The sequence below is a fragment of the Hypanus sabinus genome, chromosome 15 (genome assembly GCF_030144855.1).
Source record: "Hypanus sabinus isolate sHypSab1 chromosome 15, sHypSab1.hap1, whole genome shotgun sequence".
Classification (NCBI taxonomy): Eukaryota; Metazoa; Chordata; class Chondrichthyes; order Myliobatiformes; family Dasyatidae; genus Hypanus; species Hypanus sabinus.
The window spans coordinates 82,010,155-82,037,830 of NC_082720.1; the positions used below are offsets into that span (position 1 = coordinate 82,010,155).

A 27,676-nucleotide genomic window follows, 5' to 3' on the forward strand; every position below is an offset into this window, starting at 1 on the left:
ATGACAAGGAAAATAGTCTGTACATGCTCAAAGAACAAGTGCTGGAGAGAGAACTTCCAGGTTTTCCCGATCCATGGTTGGTTGAATCCATGCATGCGGAACCAGCGGATAAGGAGGGCCAACTGTAATTTGAAGTGACCCTTGGTGACCAAATTAATTACTTAAATAATTGTGGCAACACAAGTCTTTTTTGTCATATTACAAAAAGTGTAGAGGCTTTGGAGATGGTACAGGGAAGGTTTTCAAGAATGATTCCAGAAATGCAAGTCCTCTATCAAGCCCATCATTATAAGATAGTTATTAATAAATCTCCATCCATAGGAATGTGTTCCAGACACTCACCATTCTCTGCATTTTTTTTAAAGACTGCATTTGACATCTCTGTTTCGTTTTGTAACTCCAAAACACAAAAAAAACTAATTGAAAGGAAAACGAGAGCCATGAGATAAATGTGTGCTTTGCTTTTACTTTAAAATGAAGTATGTATATATCACGTGGTGGTGTTGTGATGTATGCAATTCCCTTATTTTTACATATAACCCAGAATTAATTATTTTAACTAACAATGCTTAGTCAAACAATATATTTACAATATTACTCCAATACTACTGAAATATTAAATACACAACACTTCTCCCTGCTTAGCTGTAAACTCCCAACCAATATAGAATGCTTCTCAGCTATATACATAGTATGCTATATAATCCATTTACTAAATAGACATCCAGAGCATTGTAAGTTGCCCCATTCAGGTCTAAAGATTTAATTGCTGTGGAGACTTTCTTACTCTTGTTGGGTAATGTCTTTACTGACAAGCAAGATTACTCTGCTTGACAGGTGAGACTTGTGACTATGAAATAATCTTGGGTTCTGGGGCCTTATCCATGGTGGTTGTAGGAGTTGACTGTGAGGCTGAAGGAAGTGGTTCTGACAGCTCAGGACACCTTTCTTCTCCTTTTCTCAGCTTTTCTCTATCAGCATCTGCTTCTATCCTTCTTATCTTTCTCTTTCTCACCTTTTTCTTGTTTCTTGTGAACATCTCTGAATTTGCTAATTTCTCGAAATTGGATCTCATTTCCCCTCTTCAATTTCATGCAATAACAATGCACACAGCTTAGATTCTTGCGCAGGGAGTGGAGAGTAGAGTGTTCGGAAGGAGTGAGGTTGGAATTGGAACAAGGTGTGGTGAAGTCGAAACGGTTGATGTCCTGTCGGCAGTTAGCAATAAAGAGATTCAGATCCGGCAGGAGACCAGAGCGGGGTGTCCATGAAGAGGGGGAGGGGTGAAGACAGGAGAAGTTGTTATCGGTGGGGATAGAGTCCTTGCTGAAGAAGTAGGCAAGCGGAACTTGCTGTGGTGTGGGCGAAGGGGGACAAAGGTAAGGCCTTTACTGAGGATAGAGCGCTCTGCCTCAGAGTTGAAGGTTGGAGGGGATGATAAAGACCTGGCACGGATGAGAGCTTGGGATCAGAGGGGGGAGGGAGGCTGGTAGTGTCACTGGAGAGGGGAGGGTTAGGGTGAGAGGAAGATGAAGCCTTTGAGGGCCCAGGAGCTGGCGATGGGACCTGAGGGAGAGGGGGAAAGGGAGACAGGAGTCACAATAGCAGCACGAGAAGACCCGGCCTGGAGTTCAAGGCTGGAGTCGTAGTTGGAGGCTGCACAATTGCTTTGAAGGTGTCCATGGTTGTTTTGAGTCCTGACGAAGGGTCTAGGCCCGAAACGTCAACTGTACTTCTTCCTATAGATGCTGCCTGGCCTGCTGTGTTCCACCAGCATTTTGTGTGTGTTACTTGAGTTTCCAGCATCTGCAGATTTCCTTGTGTTTGTGCATAGATTTTTGTTTGTTATATTCAAAAATCCAAATGCTTGCAACGTCCCTGAAGCTCCTTGTATTCTCTTCCAGCTTAAAACCACACTATATTTTGTAAGTAACTGCTTGATTAACATGTTAGAAGCTTTCTCAGATATGTTGTCGACAAAAGCTGTTGTAGTCAAACAACAGCTTTTGTCACTTCCATGACTCCTCTAAGTAGCATGGCCCTTCCTTGGTCCAATATGCTTTCCTACCAGAGGCACAGAAATTAGCAGCAACAGCTGTTTCTTCTGTGTTATTTAACAGTTCATGCTGTACACCATGGAAACAGTCATGGCCTCATCCATACCTTCCTTAATTTGCTTTCAGTTGACATTTGCAGGGCATGTGGCATGCAACTGGTGGGTGGATCTCTAATCAAATAGTTGTCTCAGTCATTCACACCCCATAATGCTACCTCTCCTTATATTTTCCCACATACAGGCCCAATTTGCCTTGGTTATTTTAGTGTTATGACTGTCATTCCCACAGGAACTATCTTTTCTCCAGTATAAGTTCTTAACTGTATATTTGCAGGCTTCAGTTTAGTGCCTTTGATCAGGCAGACCAGTTTCTGTTTGGACACTGCAATTTTGTTTGTGTTCACTTTCATTACTGACCACAACTAAATTGCAACTCTGTCTGCTGTTTCCATTGATATGGCAATTTCAATTGCCCTTTTAAATAGAGGTTGTGCTTCAGTTAAGAGAATTTTTTAACGCTTTCTTGTAAGATTCCACAAGCTAAACGATCTCTTTGTACATTACTAAGCTCATTACTGAACTGAGAATGCTCAGGCAAATTCTTCAAAGTTCAAGAATATTTATTATCAAAGTATGTATCCTTGCAGCTACAAAACCCAATAGAACCCATTTTTTAAAAAAACGTGAAACACCCAATGTGCAGAAATAAAAACAAATCATGCAAACAATAAAATTAAGAAAATAACATTCAGAACTGAAGTTCATCAAAGTGAGTCCACCACAGCATGGTAGAAGCAAAGGGTTAGTTATGTATTCATGCTTTATTCTGGTTGGTTTAGAGCTGGGAACAGTTGGGTGTCATATCTTGTAGACTACTGAATTACATTTGAAATCACTTAAGTATGTTTAACATTGGTAGTCTTAGGTTATAATTTTCATTGCTTCAAGATTGTATGCTTTGCTAGTTGCTAATAAAGGGCTGAATACCTTTCTTTGGCTTTTTGAAGATTATTATTGGATTGATCAGAGAGCGTGTCATATAGGATAACTCCCCATGCTTGGTCTCTAGCAGCGGCATTGGTTTGTTCAAGTTGCCGCTATAGACTCGGAGTTGAATAATCTGTTTCTTTGTTATATATCATATTTCTTTATGCATGACAACTGATGCTTGTAAAATAACCAAGATGAAACTGTTGCACTTGAGTCAAAAGAAGTTTAGGCCTCATTATTAAATACTCATTTAAAGAAAAAAATGCATATCTCTCTGACCTAGTTTTACCAAGCTCTCTGTGCTATTTTCCTTTCAATCATAAAATAGAAGGACAATTTACCCAGATTAGCTGAAATGGACTCCCTTTTAATTCCAGTTATAAAACCTAAAGCATTCTGAAGTCAACAATGGTTTCATTTCTAAATGTCAGACAACAGCTTTCATCACTTTCACAGTTTCTCTAAGTAGCATGGTCTTTCCTTGGTCCAGTATGTTTTCCAAAGAGAGGCACAGAAATTGGCCCCAAACTGTGGGTTTGCCTGCTGCTACAGTCCAACAGAGGAGATGCCAGAGGTGCTGTAGCGTGGCATCCATGCTTGGTTGGGGGCTAGCCTCTCCCATCAGTGCTGCCCCTCTGTTGTTCGATAGTTGGAATGATAGGCTGGAATAAACCATCAATTTGTGGAAATTGTTACTCAGGGTCTTGGACTAAAAAATGTGTTTTCTTTCATTTTCTTTCTTGTTATTTTGAATGCACGTGTATGTTTTGCATGCTGGCTCATTTGACTGTATTCATGTATGGTTGAGTAATAATTAACCTCAATTTGATTTGAAATGTCTGAGAAATTGTGATTGCTGAAACAGATGGCAAGTAGTTGCGGATATCTGGATACAATTTGATCAGTGATTTGGAACAGTAAATCATTTTGATTGTTTTCAAAATGTAAGGTAGAATGTCAGCTGGAGATAATGTAGAATAATTTGAAGCCAAAGATATTTGCTAAGGATGTAAGTGTATCTATAGAAGCAAATCTTTGTGGATGCTTTATCAGAAGCAATGGTCGTGATGAAAGTTCACTGCTATGGAATTTACTCTGTACAATGTTGTAGCAAAATGAAGAAAGACCTCCTGACATTTGGCAATCAGTCTTAATGCAACCTAATATTTGCATCTTCCAAATGAAACAAAACTAAAGTTTTGCCTTTTTAATAGAAGTGTTAAAATATACCTGGTTATGGGCTATTGGAGTAAGGGGAATAGGGAGGCTATCTATCAGGCAGGAAATTGGAAGCTTAAATTGGGAACAGATGTTCTGAAGGAAAAGTACAGAAGAAATGTGGCAAATGTTCAGGGGATATTTGTGTGGAGTTCTGCATAGGTACGTTCTAATGAGACAGGGGAGTTATGGTAGGGTACAAAGGCTGTAATAAATTTAGTCAAGAAGAAAAAAAGCTTACAAAAGGTTCAGAGAACTAGGTAATGTTAGATCTAGAAAATTACAGTTGATCCTTCTTATCCGCGGGGGGATTGGTTCTGAGAACCCCGCGGATACCAAAAATCGCTATGCTCAAGTCCCTTATTTAACCTGGCTCAGTGAGGTGGTCTTTAGGACCTAGCGGAACCCCGGACTTTAACAAGCTCAGTGTAGTGGAAATTAGGCCCTGGTGGTGCAGCTCTCAATCCGCAGTGTTTCTGTTCACGAAAATAATCATGAGCACAATTGAAAATAAGGTGGAAGTAATAAAGTGAGGTGCAACGCCATCAGTCATTAGAAAAGCGTTAGGCTACAGTCGGTCAACGAACGGAACAATTTTAATGGAGTATGTGAAAGGCCCTGCCCCAATGAAAGCTACAATTATTACTAAGCAGCGTAGTGGTTTAATTATGGAAATATGTATGTTACTTAAGTGTTTTATATGCATAGAAAGATAAAATATGTACTATATACTGTTACGAAATCCCGTAACTGGATCACTTAACAGCAAAGATAGAGAGGTCTGTTGAAGTCTGATGGTACTATTTTTAAAAGTCCTTATTTATGAAGGGGCACAAAAAATAAGATTAATACAAACGTTCAGATAATACACGTCGTCACTACTCAATCTAAAAGCGCGGGTCTAATAATAACCAATAGGAAACAGCTCGATCGTTGCAGGGGTCAGCAACCTTTACCACTGAAAGAGCCACTTGGACCCGTTTCCCACAGAAAAGAAAACACTGGGAGCCGCAAAACCCGTTTGACATTTAAAATGAAATAACACTGCATACAACGTTTTGCCTTTATGCTATGTATAAACAAACTATAATGTGTTGCATTTATGAAATTGATGAACTCCTGCAGAGAAAACGAAATTACATTTCTGCATGCAACAAAAACATTTTGAACTCCGAAAAAAAGACGTTGGGTTGAAGGTTACTTTTAAGTAAAATACTCAAAGTCTATTTGAGTCCTTCTTGTATTTATGAAAAACGCCAAACTTAAATTTGCCGCCAGCAGCAAACCAAAAATAATGTCAGCCAGCTGTCAACCTGAAAAATAAAAGGACTATTTCACTGAACAATGAAAACATATGAATATACGTAAAATAATAGGCAATTAAAATATTTATCATACTTGGTCAGGTTGACTCACACCTGACAATGCAGTCGTATTCAGTAGGGATGGATCGATGCTTAGGGGAGTGATCGGGAAGGATAATGTGTTTTTTTCCTCTGTGAACTCACAGAAGCGTTTCCCAAACGATGTTTGCATTGCGATGATTGCAGAATTTAAATACTCCGAATTTATCGTGTCGTGACCTTGTTTGAACTCTCTCAAATTGGGGAAGTGAGACAATGTGCCTTTCTGTAAATCTCTGGCAAGCACTGTCAACTTGCGCTCGAATGCCAAAACATCCTCCAACATGTGCAGGGCTGTACGTCCTTACCCCTGAAGAGCTGTGTTCAGCGTGTTCAGGTGCGCTGTCGTGTCTACCATGAAGTGTAGCTTTTCCAGCCACTCTGGCTGTTCCAGCTCAGGAAAGGTGAGCCCTTTGCTGCCCAGGAAAGTTTTCACTTCTTCCAGACACGCAACAAAGCGTTTCAGCACCTCCCCTCTGGACAGCCAGCGATAAAAACACGTTGTAGCAGTGTGCTACACGCAGTCAGTAAACTGCAGTCAAAGATAGCTTTATTCGAACTAAACAGCCTTGCTTTTAAGCCTCCCTCAACCCGCCCCCCATGGGCGCGGATGCTGCAAAAGACACATACTCACAAACCCCCGTAGGCTATCTCCCTTAGCCTGAACGCTGGCTAATTGTGAGCCGGTTCGGATGTGTCAGGAAATGGGTCGCCACAACGTCTTATTTAGATTGTACAAGGTCACCATAATCTTCAAATTTAGAATTACATTTCAAAAACTAACAAACTAACATAAAATACATTTTAATTAAATACTGACCAATTATTTCCCAAAGCAACAGGGAGCCGCAGCACAGACGTAAAAGAGCCACATGTGGCTCCGGAGCCGCGGGTTGCCGACCCCCGGTCTAGGGGATAATATATTGTCCGATGGAAATATAAAAGTCACTCAGGTCCTGCAGGCTTCAGCCTTTTGGGGGACCGCTGGGTTTTCACTTGTTGGAGAGAGAGAGAGAGAGATTGGTGAGAAAAGAAACTTGCCCGGGTCTTTTATGAAGCAAATCCGTTGAATCAGGGGAGCGGGCTTCCCCGTTGTTAGCTAAAAGCGGTTTTCCGTGGTTCCAGCCACGGAATCCAACGCACGTGGCTTCCTTCAAATAGCTTCCCACTACTAAGGGATCGTTAGCGTTTCTTCTGGTACGTCTGAAGGGGGTGTTCCCCCAGACCCTCTTTTATACTTCCTCACGGGGTCTCAGATGTCAATCAGGTTAGGATGATGCAATCTGTCTCTCAACCAGCCCACTTTGCCCGAGGGCTTGCACGTAGCATAGTCCCCAATCCACAAACGTGGTCTCCAGGAGACAATGGTCAATGTCGCATTATTTTGCATCATGTCTCCCATTTCCTGGGTCTCCTGAACGGACTCAATAGTGATCTTGCGATTCTCACAAAGTAGGGGGCTACTCCGCCCCCTTCGGCCCCTCAGAGTTCTGGTACATTAATAACACCCCCTTTCTTCCAAGCGTTTTCACCAGCGGTGAAAACGAAGTGGTACAGAGTCTTACAGGGTTTTAGAATCTAACACAATACAAAAGTTTTTTTTACGGAGTAATATTAACGATTACAGTGTCACTTTCTTTCGCGTACCTTACTAAAGTCTTGTAGCATCAGACTTCAATTTAATAACCACCTATTTTTATTTCTCAGCAACAAAACTAAGGAGGTGTGATCTTAGCTTATGTGCATCTACAAAAGTTTATGCAAATACTAATCGTTTCATTCGTTTTACTTAACCGGCAGGTCTCCAAGGGGCTGTCTTTATTATTCACAGGCTTTGGCACAATCCCATACAACCTGCTTTGCTGTTTAAAATAGCATCCCCATTAACCGTCGCCTCTTTTCCAGTGAGGTCCCCCCCCCCCGTGGGGTACTTGAGTAATTTGGCGTGGTAAACTCCCGCCCGCCTCGTTCATAGGGGTTATTTTTTTGTCCCAAACAGACCATTTCCACCCAATTCTTTAATTTTACCCAGGTGGCTAGCCCTTTTGTCAGGACCCTTCAGGCTATTGATTTTTAATTCGAACTCTTTGTTCAAGTAGCATTTCGAATTCGGCCTCTTCACACCCCATCCTGGCATAACAATTAGAGTGGGGGGCCCCGCTATCTCTCACTCTGTAAGCGATCTGCCAGGTTTAAAATTTCTTCATTCGACTTGGGAACTACTGACCTTCCGTTTCCTTCAATAATAATCCTCATCTCCCCATTCTTAAATTCGGCATTAACACACCTTCGAGCACAAACACCTGGGAAATCACACTTCCCACGGTTACCAAGGTTAACCCTTTTTCCACTGAACCAAATACCTCAGACTTCTTCTGAGCTCCGTTACTAGGTTCAGTACCACGTGCATCCCCATCTTGGACACACCCAAACGGGACATTAGCCTATTCCAGGCTTTCAATACCCGTACCCTTTTTAAATTCTAAGTTCCCCCGTTTCTCCCAGGTACTCTCTGGGCAACTTCCTTCCGGAGTAAACTCAACCCCGCGGGCTGAAACAACCTCATCTGCCAACCCAGCAGATTTCTTCGAGGTAAGGGCACCCTTTTCATCTAGGGCTGCCCTCATTTCATTATCGGGAACACCTTTAGAAGTTTCAACTTCCTCAAACAGTTCTGCCAAACCAGACAGATCATCCATGTCCAACTCTGGACCTCTTAAACGCTCTATCGGTTCCTCATCTTTATTTTCTGCCTCTAGGACCTTTCTCCTCGCTAAAGGCAGATCTACCTCCGCTCCCTTCCCCTCTTTCACTTTACTACTCTTCGTTTTACCACCCTCTAAACCCTTGTGGTACAGGGTCGGTAGAAACATCTCGGCCAAATCAAAACTGGCCCGATTTAAACTGCTCTCGTTCTTAGCTGCCTTTCTCAACAGGCTGCGAGTGACTGCGCATGTGGGATAGATCTGGGACTCTAGGGGCGGGGCCACCGCACTCGCCGGTCGGCGGGTCGGCATTATGGCTGCCCAAACCTTACCACCTGCTAAATCGTTACCGAGAAGGACGTCCGCGTCAGTTCTCGGGAACTCTGATGGCACCCCTATTTCAATGGGTCCAGACACCAGCTCACAATCCATAATGACCTCATGTAAGGCCACCATTTCTGTTCTTTTGCTGATCCCCTCTACCGCTACCATGCCCGTTTTTCGACCAAATTCTAGTACCTTACTGCTGATCAACGACAGCTCAGCCCCCGTGTCTCTCCAGATTCGTATGGGAATTGGTGGTTCCCCCTTCCACAAAGACACAATTCCGTGTGTCAGACAAGTCTCAGACCCTTCTTGTACTCTGTCTACCTGGGGCTCTCTGGTCGATTTACTGATTACCACGGCACACCCAATAGGGACTGCGGCTTTCCCTTTTCCTATCTCTTTCCTCGGAGCAAAGCATCGAGATGCAATATGCCCTTCCTTTCCACAATTAAAACAGGTCAAGCCCGGAAACCTCTGGCCGTCTTGCCTTTCCCCTTCAACCTTACCGCTAGCTCCCAGTGGGACCTCTGCCTCACTCGTCGGACTTTCTCGATTATTCCCACGGTCTCTCTGGGAACTTTTATTTGAGGAAAACTTTGTCTTGTGGTTTAGAGCATATTCATCCGCGAACCTAGCAAATTTTGAAATGGACTTATTCGGCTTCTCATTCAAATACATCCGGATGTCCTCCGAAACACAACCTTTAAATTGCTCAATCAAAAGTAACTCCCTGAGACGCCCATAATCCTCGTCCACTTTTTCCGCGGTGCTCCAACGGTCCAAGAGCACACCCTTCTCATAGGCAAACTCAGTATACATCTGATTCTACCCTTTTTGTAAATTTCTGAACTTTTGTCTATATGCTTCAGCTACTAGCTCGTAACCCCAGAGAATGGCCGCCTTTACTTGGTCATATTTCTCTTCCCCTTCCCCCTCGGTGGGCAACGCCGCATATGCCCGCTGGGCCTTCCCTCTTAACACACTTTGTAACAACGCCACCCACTGCTCTCTGGGCCACTTCTGATTCACTGCCACCTTTTCAAAAAGCAAGAAATAACTATCAACATCCGTCTCCTCGAACAGGGGTACTAACCTCAACGCCCGACTGACATCAAACCGCTCCTCTCGGTCTGACCCCTGACTTCGTTGCTCTTGCTTTAACTTCTCCATCTCCAAGTCATGTTTCCTCTGTCTCTCTGCCTCCTTCTCCTTCTCGGCCCTCTCCTTCTCCTTCTCGGCCCTCTCCTTCTCCTTCTCGGCCCTCTCCTTCTCCTTCTCGGCCCTCTCCTTCTCCTTCTCGGCCCTCTCCTTCTCCTTCTCGGCCCTCTCCTTCTCCTTCTCGGCCCTCTCCTTCTCCTTCTCGGCCCTCTCCTTCTCCTTCTCGGCCCTCTCCTTCTCCTTCTCGGCCCTCTCCTTCTCCTTCTCGGCCCTCTCCTTCTCCTTCTCGGCCCTCTCCTTCTCCTTCTCGGCCCTCTCCTTCTCCTTCTCGGCCCTCTCCTTCTCCTTCTCGGCCCTCTCCTTCTCCTTCTCGGCCCTCTCCTTCTCCTTCTCGGCCCTCTCCTTCTCCTTCTCGGCCCTCTCCTTCTCCTTCTCAGCTGCCTCCAGCTCTTTTAGCTGAAGTTCATGCTCTCTTTCTTTCTCGGTCCTCTCTTTCTCTATTTCAAGCTGTTTTAACTTAATTTCATGTTCCCTCCTTAATTTTTCCAACTCTAACTGAGCTGCCCCACTAGCTGGTACCTTTTCAGGGATATTTTCCAATACCTCAGCTGTAAACACATTCTTCCCAATATAATACTGAGTTATTGCCCTTCGCACCTCCCGATTTTTCATTGACAACCTCACCCCTGCGAGGTTTAACTCCTTCGCCAATTTTATCAAGTCCGATTTGGAGGCCACCTCCAGCGCCTCCAGAGTCGGGTTTTCTATAAATTCACCCACGTCCATCTTTGCTGGTTTCCCATCTGGCTACTTGCGTAACCAGATCCAAGTTTTGGACCTACAAGCCCGATTCACTGGCCCTCCAATTTGGTGTCAAATCCCGGATAAGCCCCCAACTGTTATGAAATTCCGTAACTGGATCACTTACCAGCAAAGATAGAGAGGTCTGTTGAAGTCTGATGGTACTATTTTTAAAAGTCTTTATTTATGAAGGGGCACAAAAAATAAGATTAATACAAACTTTCAGATAATACACGTCATCACTACTCAATCTAAAAGCGCGGGTCTAATAATAACCATCAATAAGAAACAGCTCGATCATTTGTCTAGGGGATAATATATTGTCCGATGGAAATATAAGTCACTCAGGTCCTGCAGGCTTCAGCCTTTTGGGGGACCACTGGGTTTTCACTTGTTGGAGAGAGAGAGAGAGAGATTGGTGAGAAAAGAAACTTGCCCGGGTCTTTTATGAAGCAAATCCGTTGAATCAGGGGAGCGGGCTTCCCCGTTGTTAGCTAAAAGTGGTTTTCCGTGGTTCCAGCCACGGAATCCAACGCACGTGGCTTCCTTCAAATGGCTTCCCGCTACTACGGGATCGTTAGCGTTTCCTCTGGTGCGTCTGAAGGGGGTGTTCCCCCAGACCCTCTTTTATACTTCCTCATGGGGTCTTAGATGTCAATCAGGTTAGGATGATGCAATCTCTCTCTCAACCAGCCCACTTTGTCCGAGGGCTTGCACATAGCATAGTCCCCAATCCACAAACGTGGTCTCCAGGAGACAATGGTCAATGTTGCATTGTTTTGCATCGTGGTGGAACAAGGTATTCAGCACGTCTCTCTCTCTCCCATTTTCTGGGTCTCCTGAACGGACTCAATAGTGATCTTGCGATTCTCACAAAGGAGGGGGCTACTTCGGCCCTCAGAGCTGTGGTACATTCATAACAATACTAAGAAAAATGTTTGACTAACTGACGCTAACTATTACCAGATGTACCTGTTCCGACTTCAAATCCAACTAAAGACGGATTCAGGAACAGAACTCGTTCATAACTCGGGGACTGCATGTACTTTTCAGTCATTTCTAGATTACTTATAATACCTATACAATGTAAATGCTATGTAAATAGTTGTTATACTGTATTGTTTAGGGAATAATGACAAGAAAAAATAGTTTGTACATGCTCAAATAACAAGTGCTGGAGAGAGAACTTCCAGGTTTTTCCTGATCTGCGGTTGGTTGAATCTGCGGATAAGGAGGGCCGACTGTATAGGGTTAACAGGAAGGAGCTTAAGAAGGAAATCAGGAGAGCCCGAAGGGGCCATGAGAAGGCCTTGGTGGGCAGGATTAAGGAAAACCCCACAACATTCTACAAGTATGTGAAGAGCAAGAGGATAAGACGTGAAAGGATAGGACCTATCAAGTATGACAGTGGGAAAGTGTGTATGGAACCAGAGGAAGTAGCAGATGTACTTAATGAATACTTTACTTCAGTATTCACTATGGAAAATGATCTTGGTGATTGTAGTGATGACTTTCAGCAGATTGAAAAACTTGAGCATGTAGATATTAAGAAAGAGGATGTGCTGGAGCTTTTGGAAAGTTGGATAAATTGCCGGGACTGGGTGAGATCAAGCCAAGTCACTTTTATTGTCATTTTGACCATAACTGCTATGTACAGTACATAGTAAAAATGAGACAACGTTTTTCAGGACCATGGTGTTACATGACACAGTACAAAAATCTAGACTGAACTACGTAAAAAACAACACAGAGAAAAAAAAACACAACTAAACTAGACTACAGACCTACCCAGGACTGCATAAAGTGCACAAAACAGTGCAGGGATTACAATAAACAGGACAATAGGGTAGTAAGGTGTCAGTCCAGGCTCTGGGTATTGAGGAGTCTAATAGCTTGGGGGAAGAGACTATTACATAGTCTGGTTGTGAGAGCCCAAATGCTTCGGTGTCTTTTCCCATACGGCAGGAGGGAGAAGAGTTTGTATGAGGGGAGCGTGGGATCCTTCATAATGCTGTTTGCTTTGCGGATGCAGCATGTAATGTAAATGTCCGTGATGGCAGGAAGAGAGACCCCAATGATGATCTCAGCTGAACTCACTATCCACTACAGGGTCTTGCGATCTGAGATGGTGCAATTTCCAAACCAGGCTGTGATGCAACTGCTCAGGATGCTCTCAATGCAACCCCTGTAGAATGTGATGAGGATGGGGGTGTGGGAGATGGACTTTCCTCAGCCTTCGCAGAATGTAGAGAACCTGCTGGGCTTTCTTTGCTATGGAGCTGGTGTTGAGGGATCAGGTGAGATTCTCTGCCAGGTGAACACCAAGAAATTTGGTGCTCTTAACAATCTCTACCGCGAATCGGTCAATGTTCAGTGGGGAGTGGTCACTCCGTGCCCTCCTGAAGTCAACAGCTATCTCTTTTGTTCACATTCAGAAACAGGTTGTTGGCTCTGCACCAGTCAGTTAGTTGCTGTACCTTTTCTCTCTAAGCTGACTCGTTGTTCTTGCTGATGAGACCCACCACAGTCGTGTCTTCGGCGAACTTGATGATGTGGTTCGAGCTGTGTGTTGCAGCACAGTCATGGGTCAGCGGAGTGGACAGCAGTAGACTGAGCACACAGCCCTGTGGGGCCCCATGCTCAGAGTGATGGTGTTGGAGATGCTGCTCCCCATTTGGTCTGACTGAGGTCTCCCAATCAGAAAATCTAGGATCCAGTTGCAGAGGGAGGTGTTCAGGCCCAGTAGGTTCAGCTTTCCAACCAGTTTCTGAGGGATGATTGTGTTGAATGCTGAACTGAAGTCTATGAACAGCATCCGAACATATATGTCTTTCTTGTCCAGGTGGGTTAGGGTCAGATGGAGGGTGATGGCAATGGTGTCTGTTGAGCGGTTGGGACGGTTGAGATGTATCCCAGGCTACTGTGGGAGCCGAGGGAAGAGATTGCTGAGCCTCTGGTGATGACCTTTGAATTATCAATGGGGGTGGGAGAGGTTCTGGAGGATGGGAAGGTTGCAGATGTTGTTCCTTTATTCAAGAAAGGGAGTAGAGGTAACCGAGGAACTTATAGACCAGTGTGTCTTACTTCAGTGGTTGGTAAGTTGATGGGGAAGATCCTGAGAGGCAGGACTTATGAATATATGGAGAGGCATAATATGATTAGGAATAGTCAGCGTGGCTTTGTCAAAGGCAGATCATGTCTTATGAGCCTGATTGAATTTTTTGAGGATGTGACTAAACAAGTTGATGAAAGAAGAGCAGTAGATGTAGTGTATATGCAGTTCAGTAATGCATTTGATAAGGTACCCCATCGAAGGTTTATTGAGTAAATAAGGAGGCGTGGGATCCAAGGGGACATTGCTTTGTGGATCCAGAACTGGCTTGCCCACAGAAGGCAAAGAGTGGTTGTAGATGGGTCATATTCTGCATGGAGGTCAGTGACCAGTGGTGTGCCTCAGAGATCTGTTCTGGGACCCATGCTCTTCGTGATTTTTATAAATGACCTGGATGAGGAAGTGGAAGGATGGGTTAGTCAGTTTGCTGATGACACAAAGGTTGGAGGTATTGTGGACAGTGTGGAGGGCTGTCAGAGGTTACAGCAGGACATCGATAGGATGCAACACTGGGCTGAGAAGTGGCAGATGACGTTCAACCTAGATAAGTGTGAAGTGGTTCATTTTGGTAGGTCAAGTATGATGGTAGAATATAGTAAAAATGGTAAGACTCTTGGTAGTGTGTAGGACCAGAGGGATTTTGGGGTCCAAGTCCATAGGACACCCAAAGCAGCTGCACAGGTTGATTCTGTGATGAAGAAGGCGTATGGTGTATTGGCCTTCATCAATCGTGGAATTGAATTTAGGAGCTGAGAGATAATGTTGCAGCTATATAGGACTCTGGTCAGACCCCACTTGGAGCACTGTGCTCAGTTCTGGTCGCCTCACTAAAGGAAGGATGTGGAAGCCGTAGAAAGGATGCAGAGGAGATTTACAAGGATGTTGCCTGGATTGGGGAGCATGCCTTATGAAAACAGGTTGAGTGAACTCGGCCTTTTCTCCTTGGAGCGATGAAAGATGAGAGGTGACCTTTGGAGGTGTACAAGATGATGGGAGGCATTGATTGTGTGGATAGTCAGAGGCTTTTTCCCAGGGCTGAAATGGTTGCCACAAGAGGACACAGGTTTAAGGTGCTGGGGAGTAGGTACAGAGGAGATGTCAGGGGTAAGTTTATTACTCAGAGAGTGGTGAGTGCATGGAATGGGCTCCCAGCAACAGTGGTGGAGGCGGATACGATAGGGTCTTTTAAGAGACCTTTTGGATAGGTACGTGGAGCTTAGAATAAAAAGAGCTATAGGTAAGCCTAGTAATTTCTAAGGTGGGGACATGTTCGGCAGAACTTTGTGGGCCAAAGGGCCTGTATTGTGCTGTAGGTTTTCTGTGTTTCTATTTCATACTGGTATTCCAACATGCTTTAATTTAAATGATTTTTAGTTATAAGTTTACAGATGGACATTAAATTGCTGGTCTCAAGACTGGTTGTATTGGCCAAGCCGATTGAGCTCAGCTGCGGTCTTCCATTCAGGGAGCCAGTTATCCTACCAGGAAGCCTGAAAGCTCTCTGCTTCATCTTTGAGCAGAATCAAGCTACCTGTGTTGTCATGCAATTGAGTGAATTTGTTTTCTGTTGAACAACATCTTCAACTCCACATTGTTCTCTCAGATCAAAGGTATTGCTGTGGGTCCAAGTTAGGTCTTTGTTTTTGTATGATACATTGATAGTCTTTCTTTGCTCCTACGCAAGATCGTTCCATCAGTGCTTGTATTTGTGCTGTTTCCTTCACTCAAAAAGAATTGGAAAAATTCTTAAATTTTAAAACTTGACCCTACACTCAGTTTCACACGATCTATTTTAGAGTCTTAACATTTCTTTAACTGCTTTGATTATCAAATTAGGAGAATGGAGTTGAGAGATAATACATCAAACATGATGGAATGACGGAGCAGACTCAGTGGCCAAATGGCCTAATTCTGCTCCAATGTCTTATGGTCTTATACCAACCGGATGGCTTTGTTTACAATTAATCCTCAATGGCTTTGTCTATCAGATATTTGCTTTGTCCAATCGATCCTTCTCCTGAGCACTCTGCAACTTAAGATCAACTTGTTTTCTTGCTTTTCGGGTCCTGACAAAATTATCTTTACCTGAAATGTCGACTCTTTCACCTTTCACAGATACAGTTAATTATTCAGTATCTCCAGCATTTTCTATTTTTATTATTACATGATTTGACTATTTTTTAAATGATCATTTTTTTCCACCACACACAAAGATCCTTTCATGTGTTAATGATATTTGTATGAAGAAACACTTCCAGGCATCATTGCTGTTTTGAAATCATTTGTATTCTTAAATTGAACCTGAGCAAACTAGGGTGAACAACCTTGCATCTAAAGGATGGATTGATAAACTAATACAACCAAAAAAAAAGAATTCTCTATCTTAGCTAGAATTTACACAGTTAAAATATGTTTGCAACATGAAACAAAGTCTTGATTGTGAATATAATCATTTGTTGTAAAACAACTGTGAAACTAGAATCTGGTTAATTTAAAAGAACATTATTTTTTCTCTTGCTAGAAGCAGAAACACCAAGATGAAGTGCCAATCTGCAGCATTATTCTAGCTCCTGTGTGTTACCAACCAGCTAAAGTATGGCAATATGAGCAGTTGCAATCTTGCACAACTTTTGAAGATGCACCTCTTGGTAAATTACCCAAAATCTCCTGTTTCATTATGCCTCTATTTCATCCAGAGCTCCTTGTCTTTATTTTTTTAAAAAGTTGCAACAGCATCATTTGAGATGAGCCAATTCGTATGACTATGAAGCTAATAACATGCATCAAGTAATTGTACTGGTTTCTCACAATGGTAAATGGTTCAAAGTATTTATTCAACTATTTTAGAATACTTTATAAAATGATGTAGCAAACTGTTAATATACGTAAACTTTGGAAAATTTTAAACCCTAGTTCAAGGGTTCCCAACCTTTTTAATGCTATGGACCACTATCATTAACTGAGAGGTTGGTGGGACCCCAGGTTGGGAACCCCTGCCCTAGATGGCCGTTACATTGCTATCATGAATCATATATATGTATTAAGCTGAAATACTTGAATATGCCTTTCCTTGCTTGATAATATGGCAAGAACTAGGTATTGCACTCATTATTTGGGTATATTCTGCCTTACATGATATTAAAGGAATAACTGGGTAAGCAGTAATTGCATCATTGGATTACACTTTCTTTTATAAGATCTTACTTAGTAGTTGAAAATAATGTCACATTAGTGCCATGGTTAATGTAAAGCTGTTACTGTGCCACTGCTGTCTGTAAGGAGTTTATACATTCTCCTCGTAACTTAAAAGCTTTCCACTATTCAAAGACAAACGGGTTAGTAGGTTAATTGGTGATATGGGTATAATTAAGTGAGACGGACTTCTTGGACTGGAAGGATCTTTTACCGTGCTGTATCTTCCAATAAATAAAAATAAGTATAAATAATACTGATAATTATGATACAAAGTTATTTTGTGTTAATTATATCTATTTGTTTATGATAGAACATCTATCTAACTCGTGAAATGTATAAAGCATCCTTTTGAATTGATTATCAATTTTATAAATAAAAATCAATAATGGAACTACTCCACAGGAGTTTTGGGGGGGGGGGGGAAAGAAAACATTTTGGGGGAAGAAACAAAAGAGTTAAATATTTCAAGACTAAGATCCTATGTCAGAACAGTTTCTCTCCACAGGGGCTGCCGGTATCCTTGTATTTATTTTAGATTCTAGCATCTCTTGTCTTTCTGTACTTTGAGTATGTGCTTAAGTAAGCCAGAATGCTGGAATTGCTGGAAATTTGAAATATTAATAGAAAATTATGAAAGCATATCGCAGGTCTAATACCAGCAGACCCACCATCTGCAGAGGTTATATCAGTTTGTTTCAGGTCAGTATTTTTTCTTGTAGGCAATGATTGCTTAAAGATTCATGATAGTGTACTGTCATTTCCAGGACATAAGTGCAATAGAGGATGAAATACAATAAATATAACTACACTAGTTAGATTGATTGTACAGTATGTCCATAAAGTGACTCTAGGCACATGAGTGTCTGTACAAAGGGTGATACTGGCAGAACATGTTAAAGTCTTACTGCTTGGGGAAAGTACCTGCTTTTGATTCTGGTAATCCTGGCATGGATGCAATGTAGCTTCCTCCCTAATCTGAATCCAGCAAATGATCCTTGAGCAGGGTGAGGTGGGGATCCTTCATGATGTTACTGGACCTTTTCTGGCATGCTTCTGTATACACAGTATGTCTTTGATGGCGGGATAGGCTGATACCAGTGATGCACTGGAGAGTTTTGACTGCTCATGGAGCCTTTCAGTCCACGCAGGGCAATTTCCATAAGTAGCAGTGATGCAGCTTATTAGGATGTTCTCCAATGTGCATCTGTAGAAGCATGTGAGTACAGTTGTGCGTAGTCCAGCCTCCTTCAGCCTCAGAAAGTAAAAGAGTTGATGAGCATTCCTGATTGTATAAGATGTGTTCTGGGAGCGTGAGAGGCTGTGTGGGATCTGTGCCTCTAAGACTATAAATCATTTCCTTTTGTGTTTTCTGGCCTCTTTCCTGTCTATTTACCCTCTCTACATTCTCGCTCTGTTTAGTGTGACCTCCCACTTTACCCTGTACCCCTTACATCTGTACTGCCTCAGCCCATTGTGAAGAATTTATTTTAGAACTGCTGATCTGAAGAATGAAGAATGTTGAAGCTTGTTTCTTAAATGAAAGAAAAATGCTTATTTAGCTGTCTTAATCCAACAAAACATACTTATTTGATTCCACCTCAGACCTCATTCTGCACATAATGCATCATTTGTTTTTAATTTAGTGTATATCTTTGACTAAAATGAGCTTTTCTAAATGAAGTCATGCTATTACTTGCATGATGTAATGTTCCTATTGAATGTGCAGGAGGCCACAGATTGACTGAAATGAAAACTGGATGGAAGATTAAAGTGGCTGGCAAATAGTAATGCAGGGTCACTCCTGCAAACTGAATGCCGGTACTCCACAAGTCAATTGTTTTTGGGTTCTTTAGTGTAAAACGGATCATTTATGTGAACAGTGACTATGGCACACTAAATTGGAGATCTGGAAGACTTTGGGTTTGCGAATGGTGGGGAAAGAAAAGATGGAAAAACAGATGTTGATAGAGAAGTGGTTGGTGACTTCTGAATCAATTAAGGAAATGCTTTGGGATGGATTTCCTTGGAGAGGCAGATAGATGACACAGAACATTCACCGTTAGTTACCAGTGGATATTATAATGACACAGATAGGTGCCTGGGGCCAGGTTCAGTATTCTGGTGGTCTCCAGCAAACTTATGTGGAACATGGGAAGTTTTGAAATCGTCCTAGAAGAATTTCAATGCCTCATTAAATTTGTCTTAATGTGTTACATGCTGGTAAATCTTCTTTCAATACATACACATGCAAAAGAAATGTTCTCTGCCTTTTTCTTTATCTAGTACTGCTCACTGAGTTCTACTGATTTTTCCTCTTTGAAACTGCACGTAGTATATTGTGATGAAGGCGGATTTAAAGCATGTTGGCACAGTGTGGCCACATAGGGTTTAGTGATATGGGTATGTGAGTGAGTGTGTGTGTGTGTGTGTGTGTGTGTGTGTATATGGGCTACAGTCCCAAAAGAGAATGAAGGCTGGGTTATTGAGAGGCCAGATGGGACTGTCCAAAACAATGTTAGTATTTAGAATGAAACTTATTGGGAGAAATTGAATAGAGAAAGGTGAAAGAAAAGGCAGTTTGTAGATTTTAAGGAAGAGGAGGAATTGGGCCCATTCAAGTGAGGTAGTAAGGGTGAGTGACAGTAATGAATAAAATGTAAAGTGGAATGGTAAAGGCTCGGAAGGAATTGCTGCAGGGAATAGCATGAAGGAGCACATATTGATGAAATTAAGAAAACTGTAAGCCTGGGTTCTAGGATGGTTCTGTTATGACATTTTATAAAAGTAAGGAACTTTGCAAAATTCTTGAAAATTTGTTACAGTAATTATATTAACCTAAAAGCTGTTTTTTTAAAGTGCATAGGTGGTAATCCCTAATTTTTTTATTTTCTATTTTAAGAATACCCTGTAATAACTTGCACCTCCTAATGTAATGATCGGTTTCACAGAATGATTGAATGAAAGACAAATTCTGGCCATGATTGGAGATAATAAATGGTGAAAATAATGAGTTTTGAGAAGTAGAGATGGTGAAATAACTCGGGTATTAAAAGAAATACGGGATTGGATTAACCTGCACTTGGAAAGACGGAGATTAATCAAAAATAAATAAGATGACGTTGTTTGGAGTGGGGAGGGTGAATTATTTGATTAAGTAACAACAGAGGGCAGTGCAGTTGCTGTAGAAGCAATGTTAATAACCTTATTTTTACAAATATTCATGATTTTTTTTACATGATTTCATGTTGGTAGTGTTGTTGACTAGCTCGTGATAGTGAAGAGTATTGTCTTCGAATGACATTAATCAGTTTTTAAAAGTAATTGTGAAATTAATCTTAAGTGTGAAGTGATGCATTTGGGGAGGACTAATATGGCCAGGACATAAACAGTAAATGATAGGACCCAAGGAAATATTTGGAAATTAAGAAATCTTGGTGTACAAATCCAAGTATTAATCAAGATGGCAATGCAGCTAAATAAGATGTGAAGAATACCTGCCTTTTTTGGACAAGACATTAAATATAAGAGCAAAGACATTCTGATGCAACTTTACAGAAATTGATTAGGCTATAGCTGAAGTACTGTCCCAGCCTAAAGAAAGAACATGAAGGAAAGTGTGCAGAAAAAATCTGGATATTGCCTGGGCTGGACCAGTTCAGTTATAGGGAATGACTTGATGGGCTGAATTTTTTTTTCTCCATTAGCAGTGGAGACTGAGGGGTAACCTGCTTGAGATATGTAATATTATATGGGAGCATAGATAGTAAAAATGATTGAAAACAATTTTCCACAGCAGAGGTGTCTAAATCTTGAAAACATCGGTTTTAGGTAAGCGTTAAAAGTTTTAGAGGGGAAGTGGGTTTTAACCCAGAGTAGTCGGAATTTGGAATGCACTGCCTGCCTGAATGGACGATGTAGGCAGATACTGTGTTTAATATGTTTCTCGATAAGTGCTTGAGTTGTAAATGCATGGAAGTTTAGGGACCAATACCTGATAAAATGGGATTAGTATAGATGAGTACTAGATGGCTGGTATGTTGGGCTGAAAGACTTGTTTCTGTTCTTATGACTCTGTCTAAAATGCTTAAATAATAATGTTCTTCAGGTTATGAAAAAGTCTTTTGGAAGTCCCTACTCTTATGTACTTTTTAATCTATTGGGATTAGAATTCATTATGTTTTTTGAACCACAAAAATATATCCAGCAAATCATCTAGTTGATTCAATATTTCAGTTCGCCTCATAAAAGTTGAAAAAGGAAACAAGTTTTAAAATACAATTAAATGATGGAAAAAAGAAAACAAAAGGAAAATCTGCAATAGATCAGTGTTGAGATTGAATGACTGAAGGGATGATAATGAAAAGTGCAAAAGAGAAGTAATGGGTCAAGATATATTGCGCTGGTCTAGAAATCTAAATGAAAGAAGCAAAAATAGTACCAATGGAAGAAATTTGAAATAAAAGTAGAAATGTGGGAATTAACTAATTTTCTAAAATTGTTGAACTCTTGAGTTCATAAGGTTGCAGCATGGTTGGTCAGAAAGTATGGGTGATGTGCTTCAGTCTTTTGGCACAGTAGTGCAGTTGGTAAAGATACTACCTAACTGTATCAACCACCTAGGATCTGTCAGTGCGGAGTGTTCTCCTGCATTGAGTTCCAGAGACGTAAAATTATATTGTGGCTTTATAAAACTCTGGGTAAGTTGCCTCTCGTGTATTGCATTCAGTTTTGGTCATCCCATTATAGTTGGGATGTGGATGCTTTGGAGAAGTTGTAGAAAAGGTTTACCACACTGCAGTGTGGATGAGAGGACATGTACTATAATGAGAGGTTGGGCAATATAGGGTTGTTTTCTCTGGCGTGGCAGAGGGTGAGGGAAATCCTGATAGAAGTTTGTAAGCTCTATACCTATGATTGTGTGGCTAGGTACATCTCATGTGCCATATTTAAGTTTGTTGATTACACCAGTGTTGTTAGCTGAATCAGAAGTAGTGACAAATTGTCAGGAGGGAGATTGAAAATGTAGTTAAATGGTGCCATTACAACAACCACCTTCTCAACATCAGCAAAACCATATACCAATTACAGCATGGAAACAGGCCATCTCGGCCCTTCTAGTCCCACTTACTCTCACCTAATCCCACTAACCCGCACTCAGCCCATAACCCTCCATTCCTTTCCTGTCCATATACCTATCCAATTTTGCTTTAAATGACAATACCAAACCTGCCTCTATACCACTTCTTCTGGAAGCTCATTCCACACAGCTACCACTCTCTGAGCAAAGAAATTCCCCCTCATATTACCCTTAAACATTTGCCCCCTGTCTCAACTCATGTCCTCTTGTTTGAATCTCCCCTACTCTCAATGGAAAAAGCCTATCTACGTCAACTCTATCTATCCCTCTCATAATTTTAAATACCTCTATCAAGTCCCCCCTCAACCTTCTACGCTCCAATGAATAAAGACCTAACTTGTTCAACCTTTCCCTGTAACTTAGGTGCTGAAACCCAGGTAACATTCTAGTAAATCTTCTCTGTATTCTCTCTATTTTGTTGAGATTTTTCCTGTAATTCGGTGACCAGAAATGTACACAATACTCCAAATTCGGCCTTACCAATGCCTTGTACAATTGTAACATTACATCCCAACTCCTATACTCAATGCTGTGATTTATAAAGGCCAACATACCAAAAGCTTTCTTCACCACCCTATCCACATGAGATTCCATCTTCAGGGAACTATGCAACTATGTTGAAACCAATAGCTGATTATTGACTGCAGGAGGAAAAAGCTGGAAATCCTTGAGCCATTTCTCATTAAGAGATTGGAAGTAGAGAGGGTGAGTAACTTTAAATTCCTTAGCATTATCGTATTGGAGAATCTGTCCTGGGACCAGCACAGAAGTGCCATCATTAAGAATGCACAACAGGATCTCTACTTAGAAGTTTACTTAGATTTGGCATGTCACCTAAAATTTTGACAAACTTCTATAGATGCACATTGGAGAGTATCCGAACTGATTGCATTACCGTCTGGTATGGAAGCATCAAAGTCTAGGAATGGCAAAGTCTACAGAAGGTAGTAGATACAGCCCAATCCATCACAGGCAAAGCCCTCCCCACCATTGAGCACATTTCCATGGAGTGCTGTCACAAGAAAGCAGCATCCATCATCAAAGAAGACCCACTGTCCAGGCCTGGCACACTTCTCATCAGCAGGTGATATAGAAGCCTTGGGTTCTCATCACCAGGTTAAAAGTTCAAATGTATGTCACCATATACTACCCAGAGATTAATTTACTTGCGGGCATTCATATTAAATGCAAAATAATAGTAGAATCAATTAAATGCTAAATAATAGTAGAATTAGCGACAAACTACACACAACATAGGCAAACAACCAAAGTGCAAAAGACAAACTGCAAATATAAAAGAGATAATGGAAACAACCAAAATAATAATAAATAAGCAAAAAATTATATCAAGAACATGAGATCAATAGTTCTTAAAAATGAGTCCATTTGATCTGGGAATAGTTCAGTGTTGGGATGAGTATAGTTGATTGAAGTTATCCCTTCTGGTTTAAGAATATGATGGTTGAGCAGTCAGGGACAGTTAGTGCCTTACAACTCATTTCATAACCTGAAGACTCCCTTTCAAGGGCTCTACAATTCATTCCAAGTATTTTTTTTATTTGTACAATTTGTCTTTAGCACATTAGTTGTGTGTTAGTCATTGTTTATATTTTTAAGAAATTCTATTTTATTTATTTTCTTGAAAATACCTGCAAGAAAATGAATCTCTATGATGAAGTATATGCAATATGCACTTTGTTAACAAATTTACTTTGACTTTGAAATTCATAGGTTAGACAGCTGATAATTTTTTTCAGGGTTGAAATCTCTAATAACAGAGGCCATGCATTTAAGGTGAAGGGCAAAATTCAAAGGATATGTAGAAGTGGTGGATAACTGGAATGTACTGCCAGTAGTCATGCTGGAGGCAGGTATGATATAGGATCTTGAATAAGCATACAAAAATGCAGAGAATGCAGGAAATTGACCTATGTGCAGGCAGAAGAGACTAGTATAATTAGGCATTATTAGCTTAATTAGTTTGGGCCAAAGGGCTTGCTCCTAGGCTGTATTGTAAAATGTTCTTATGAAAGCTTGGATTTCCTTGGGTGCTTCAGCTTCTTCCTGTCCCAAAGGTATACAGGTTGATTGGTTAATTAGATACTGTGAAATTCTTCTAATATGTAAATGAAGAATAGAACCCGGGAAAATGGATGGGAAGGCATTGAGGATAAAAATAAGATTAATTGTAAGTGAATGCTTAAAGGTCAACAATGACTCAGTGGGCTAGAGGACTGTTTCTGTGTTGTATTACTCTGAGCTTCATTGGACAATGTAAATGGAGAAATTGGAATGGAATGGAGAATTAATATGTCAAATAATTGGAAGCTTGGAGTCAAGCATGGTATTGGATAAAATAATCATCCAATCTGGGTGGTTTTCTCAGTAGAGAGGAGCCTGCATCATGACCAGTAGATACCATAAACCACAAGAAAAAGGGGCACTGATTTACTGAGGATAACAAAAAATGTGGATTTTTTTTCTCCAGTTCTGCCAAAGGGTCTTGGCCTGAAACGTTAACTGTACTTTTTTTTCCATAGGTGCTTCCTTGCCTGCTGAGCTTCTACAGCATTTTGTGTGTGTTGCTTGGATACCATTTAAGCTTTTTTTTTGTTGTACCCGATAACACCCCCTCCAAATAAATATAAATATGCCCTGCAGTGCTCTAAAAGCATCACTGTCTTTAGTGAACTTATTAAAATGCTTACGTACCAAAAAGGAAATTTTATTAGTTAACAAGCTCCTTCTTTTGAATCTTACAAGCAGTGGCAAATTTTGAAATTGCAAAATGCAGATGTGTACATATAAAAAGTTCTCTTCAGCGCACAGCAGGAAGCTACTTGACACGAGATCTGGACAGTGAATACTGTATGTATACAATGATTGGTTTCTGGATGTGTAAATGCATGTGGATAATTTGTATGTGGTGGATAATGAGGAGAACTGAGTATCTGGCAAAGTGGAATTGTGAACTGGGTAATGATGGAGATGAAAAAGTTTCCTGCAGGAAATGGCACCGTCAGAGCCTGAAGAGAAGGGATGTTTGATGGTGGCATTACTTGAAAGGGGGAGAATTGGACTTGGAGACCAGTTTAATGAAAGAAACAACATATTGTGGCTAACAAGGGGGGCATAGTTTTAAAGTGCTTGGAAGTAGGTACAAGGGAGATGACAGAGATAAGTTTTTTTACACAGATTGATGGGTGCATGGAATGCACTGCCAGCGACAGTGGAAAAGGCAGATACAATAGGGTCTTTTAAGAGCTTGGAAAAATAGCGGTAGGCAGTTTCTAGAGTAGGTTACATGGTTGGCACAACAGTGTGGGCCATATGGCCGATAATATGCTGTAGATTTTCATGTTCTATGTTTAAAGGAAGGGGAAAGAGTAAGTGTAGCAACATAGGAAATGGAACAAAGTTGTTCAAGAACCATAATCTAACCTAACAATGACCTTCCCTTTTATTTTTCTCTCCAGACTTTCAGCCATTGCCTGCTACTTTACCTTTTATTTTCTTCAATTTTTTTCCAGTTTTGATGAAAAGTCATTAGATTTAAAATATTGTCTCTTTAAATATTTTCCTGCTGAGTTTTTCCAGAATATTCTATTTTTAATTTATTTCCAGCATGCAAGGTATTTTGTTTTTATATGATTGGATGTTTGGATAACCAAGATGCTTGTTCAGATGCTGTGCATCTTCCCTTGCTTTCTTTAGGTTTATTTCATTTTCATCCAAAGAGTACAAGGTTCTTCAAACAGAAATTACCTACATGTAAATATCTCACTCATTTAATTAATTCTCTTAGAGAATGTGAAAAGAAGTTATAAATAGAAACAAAAACTCTAAGTCTGAAATGAAAAATATAACAACTTGACAGCATCTGAAAAAGATAAACAAGCTAACTTAAAGTTCTGATGAACTATAAATAATATATCAGAACTTTGGTTTAACTGAAGATAGACACCTGAAATAGTTTAAGATACTAATAAACGTGAATTATTTTAACGATTTCTATTTTTATTATGTTTATTTATTGGCTTTAATAGCACGATCTCTAAATGAGTGGGGGAAAAGTAAGGAAAATAAAATTACAGCATTTAAGTGTGAATCCACTGAATGATGATGTTCAGAACGCTCTGTATGTTTCAAACTGAAAATGCAGTATTAGCATGCAATTACACTTAAGCACTTAGAAAGGCAAATTCTGGTCTTTATTACAAGTGTACAAAGGGTAGAAGTTTTGCGACAATTATGTAAGACTTTGGTAAGACAACATCTGAACAACTGCAAACAATTTTGGTCTTATTTCAGGACATATGTTTCAGTGCATCCGATTCTGAAGGATCTGCCTGCATTGGCCTTACAGCAGAAAAAGGTTCACAGATTAACTCCTGAGATAAAGAAGAATTGAACTCTCAAAGAATATTATGATCACATTACAACATAGATTCTGAGCGAGCATGATAGGGTTAATTGACAAAGGATGTTTCCCTTAGCCAATGAATATTGAATGATGAGGCATGGTTTTGCCCATATTTTTTCCTCGTTTAGAAACATAGAAAATCTATGCACAATACAGGCCCTTTGGCCCACAAAGTTGTGCCGAACACATCCCTACCTTAGAAATTACTAGGTTTACCTATAGCCCTCTATTTTGCTAAGCTCCATGTACCTATCTAAAAGTCTCTTAAAAGACCCTATCGCATCTGCCTCCACCACCGTTGCCGCCAGCCCATTCCACACACTCACCACTCTCTGCATTTTTAAAAAAAAACTTATACCTGACATCTCCTCTGTATCTACTCCCCAGCACCTTAAACTTGTGTCTTCTTGTGGCAACCATTTCAGCCCTGGGGAAAAATCCTCTCACTATCCACACAATCAATGCCTCTCATCATCTTGTACACTTCCATCAGGTCACCTCTCATCCTTTGTTGCTCCAAGGAGAAAAGGCTGAGTTCACTCAACCTATTCTCATAAGGCATGCTCCCCAATCCAGGAAACATCCTTGTAAATCTCCTCTGCACCCTTTCTATGGCTTCCACATCCTTCCTGTACTGAGGCGACCAGAACTGAGCACAGTACTCCAAGTGGGGACAATATAGCCAGGGTCCTATATAGCTGCAACATTACCTCTCGGCTCCTTAATTCAATTCCACGATTGATGAAGGCCAATACACCATACGCCACCTTAACCACAGAGTCAACCTGTGCAGCTGCTATCAGTGTCCTGTGGACTTGGACCCCAGGATCCCTCTGATCTTCCACACTGCCAAGAGTCTTATCATTAATACTATATTCTGCCATCATATTTGACCTACCAAAATGAACCACTTCACACTTATCTGGGTTGAATTCCATCTGCCACTTCTCAGCCCAATTTTGCATCCTATCAATGTCCTGCTGTAACCTCTGACGGCCCTCCACTCTGTCCACAACACCTCCAACCTTTGTGTCATCAGCAAACTTACTAACCCATCCCTCCACTTCCTCATCCAGGTCATTTATAAAAATCATGAAGAGTAAGGGTCCCAGAACAGATCCCTGAGGCACACCACTCTTTTCCTTCTGTGG

The 27,676-nt window shown here is 41.1% G+C and overlaps 1 protein-coding gene across 1 annotated transcript in view; it reads left to right on the forward strand.

Annotated features, from left to right (window-relative positions):
* LOC132405638 (uncharacterized) overlaps positions 1 to 27,676 on the forward strand; it is a 56,417-nt gene that overhangs the window by 26,433 nt on the left and 2,308 nt on the right. Inside the window, exon 11 of the mRNA XM_059990612.1 lies at positions 16,292 to 16,418. Coding sequence (XP_059846595.1) covers positions 16,292 to 16,418 — 127 coding nt within the window. The remainder of the gene's footprint in view (positions 1 to 16,291; positions 16,419 to 27,676) is intronic.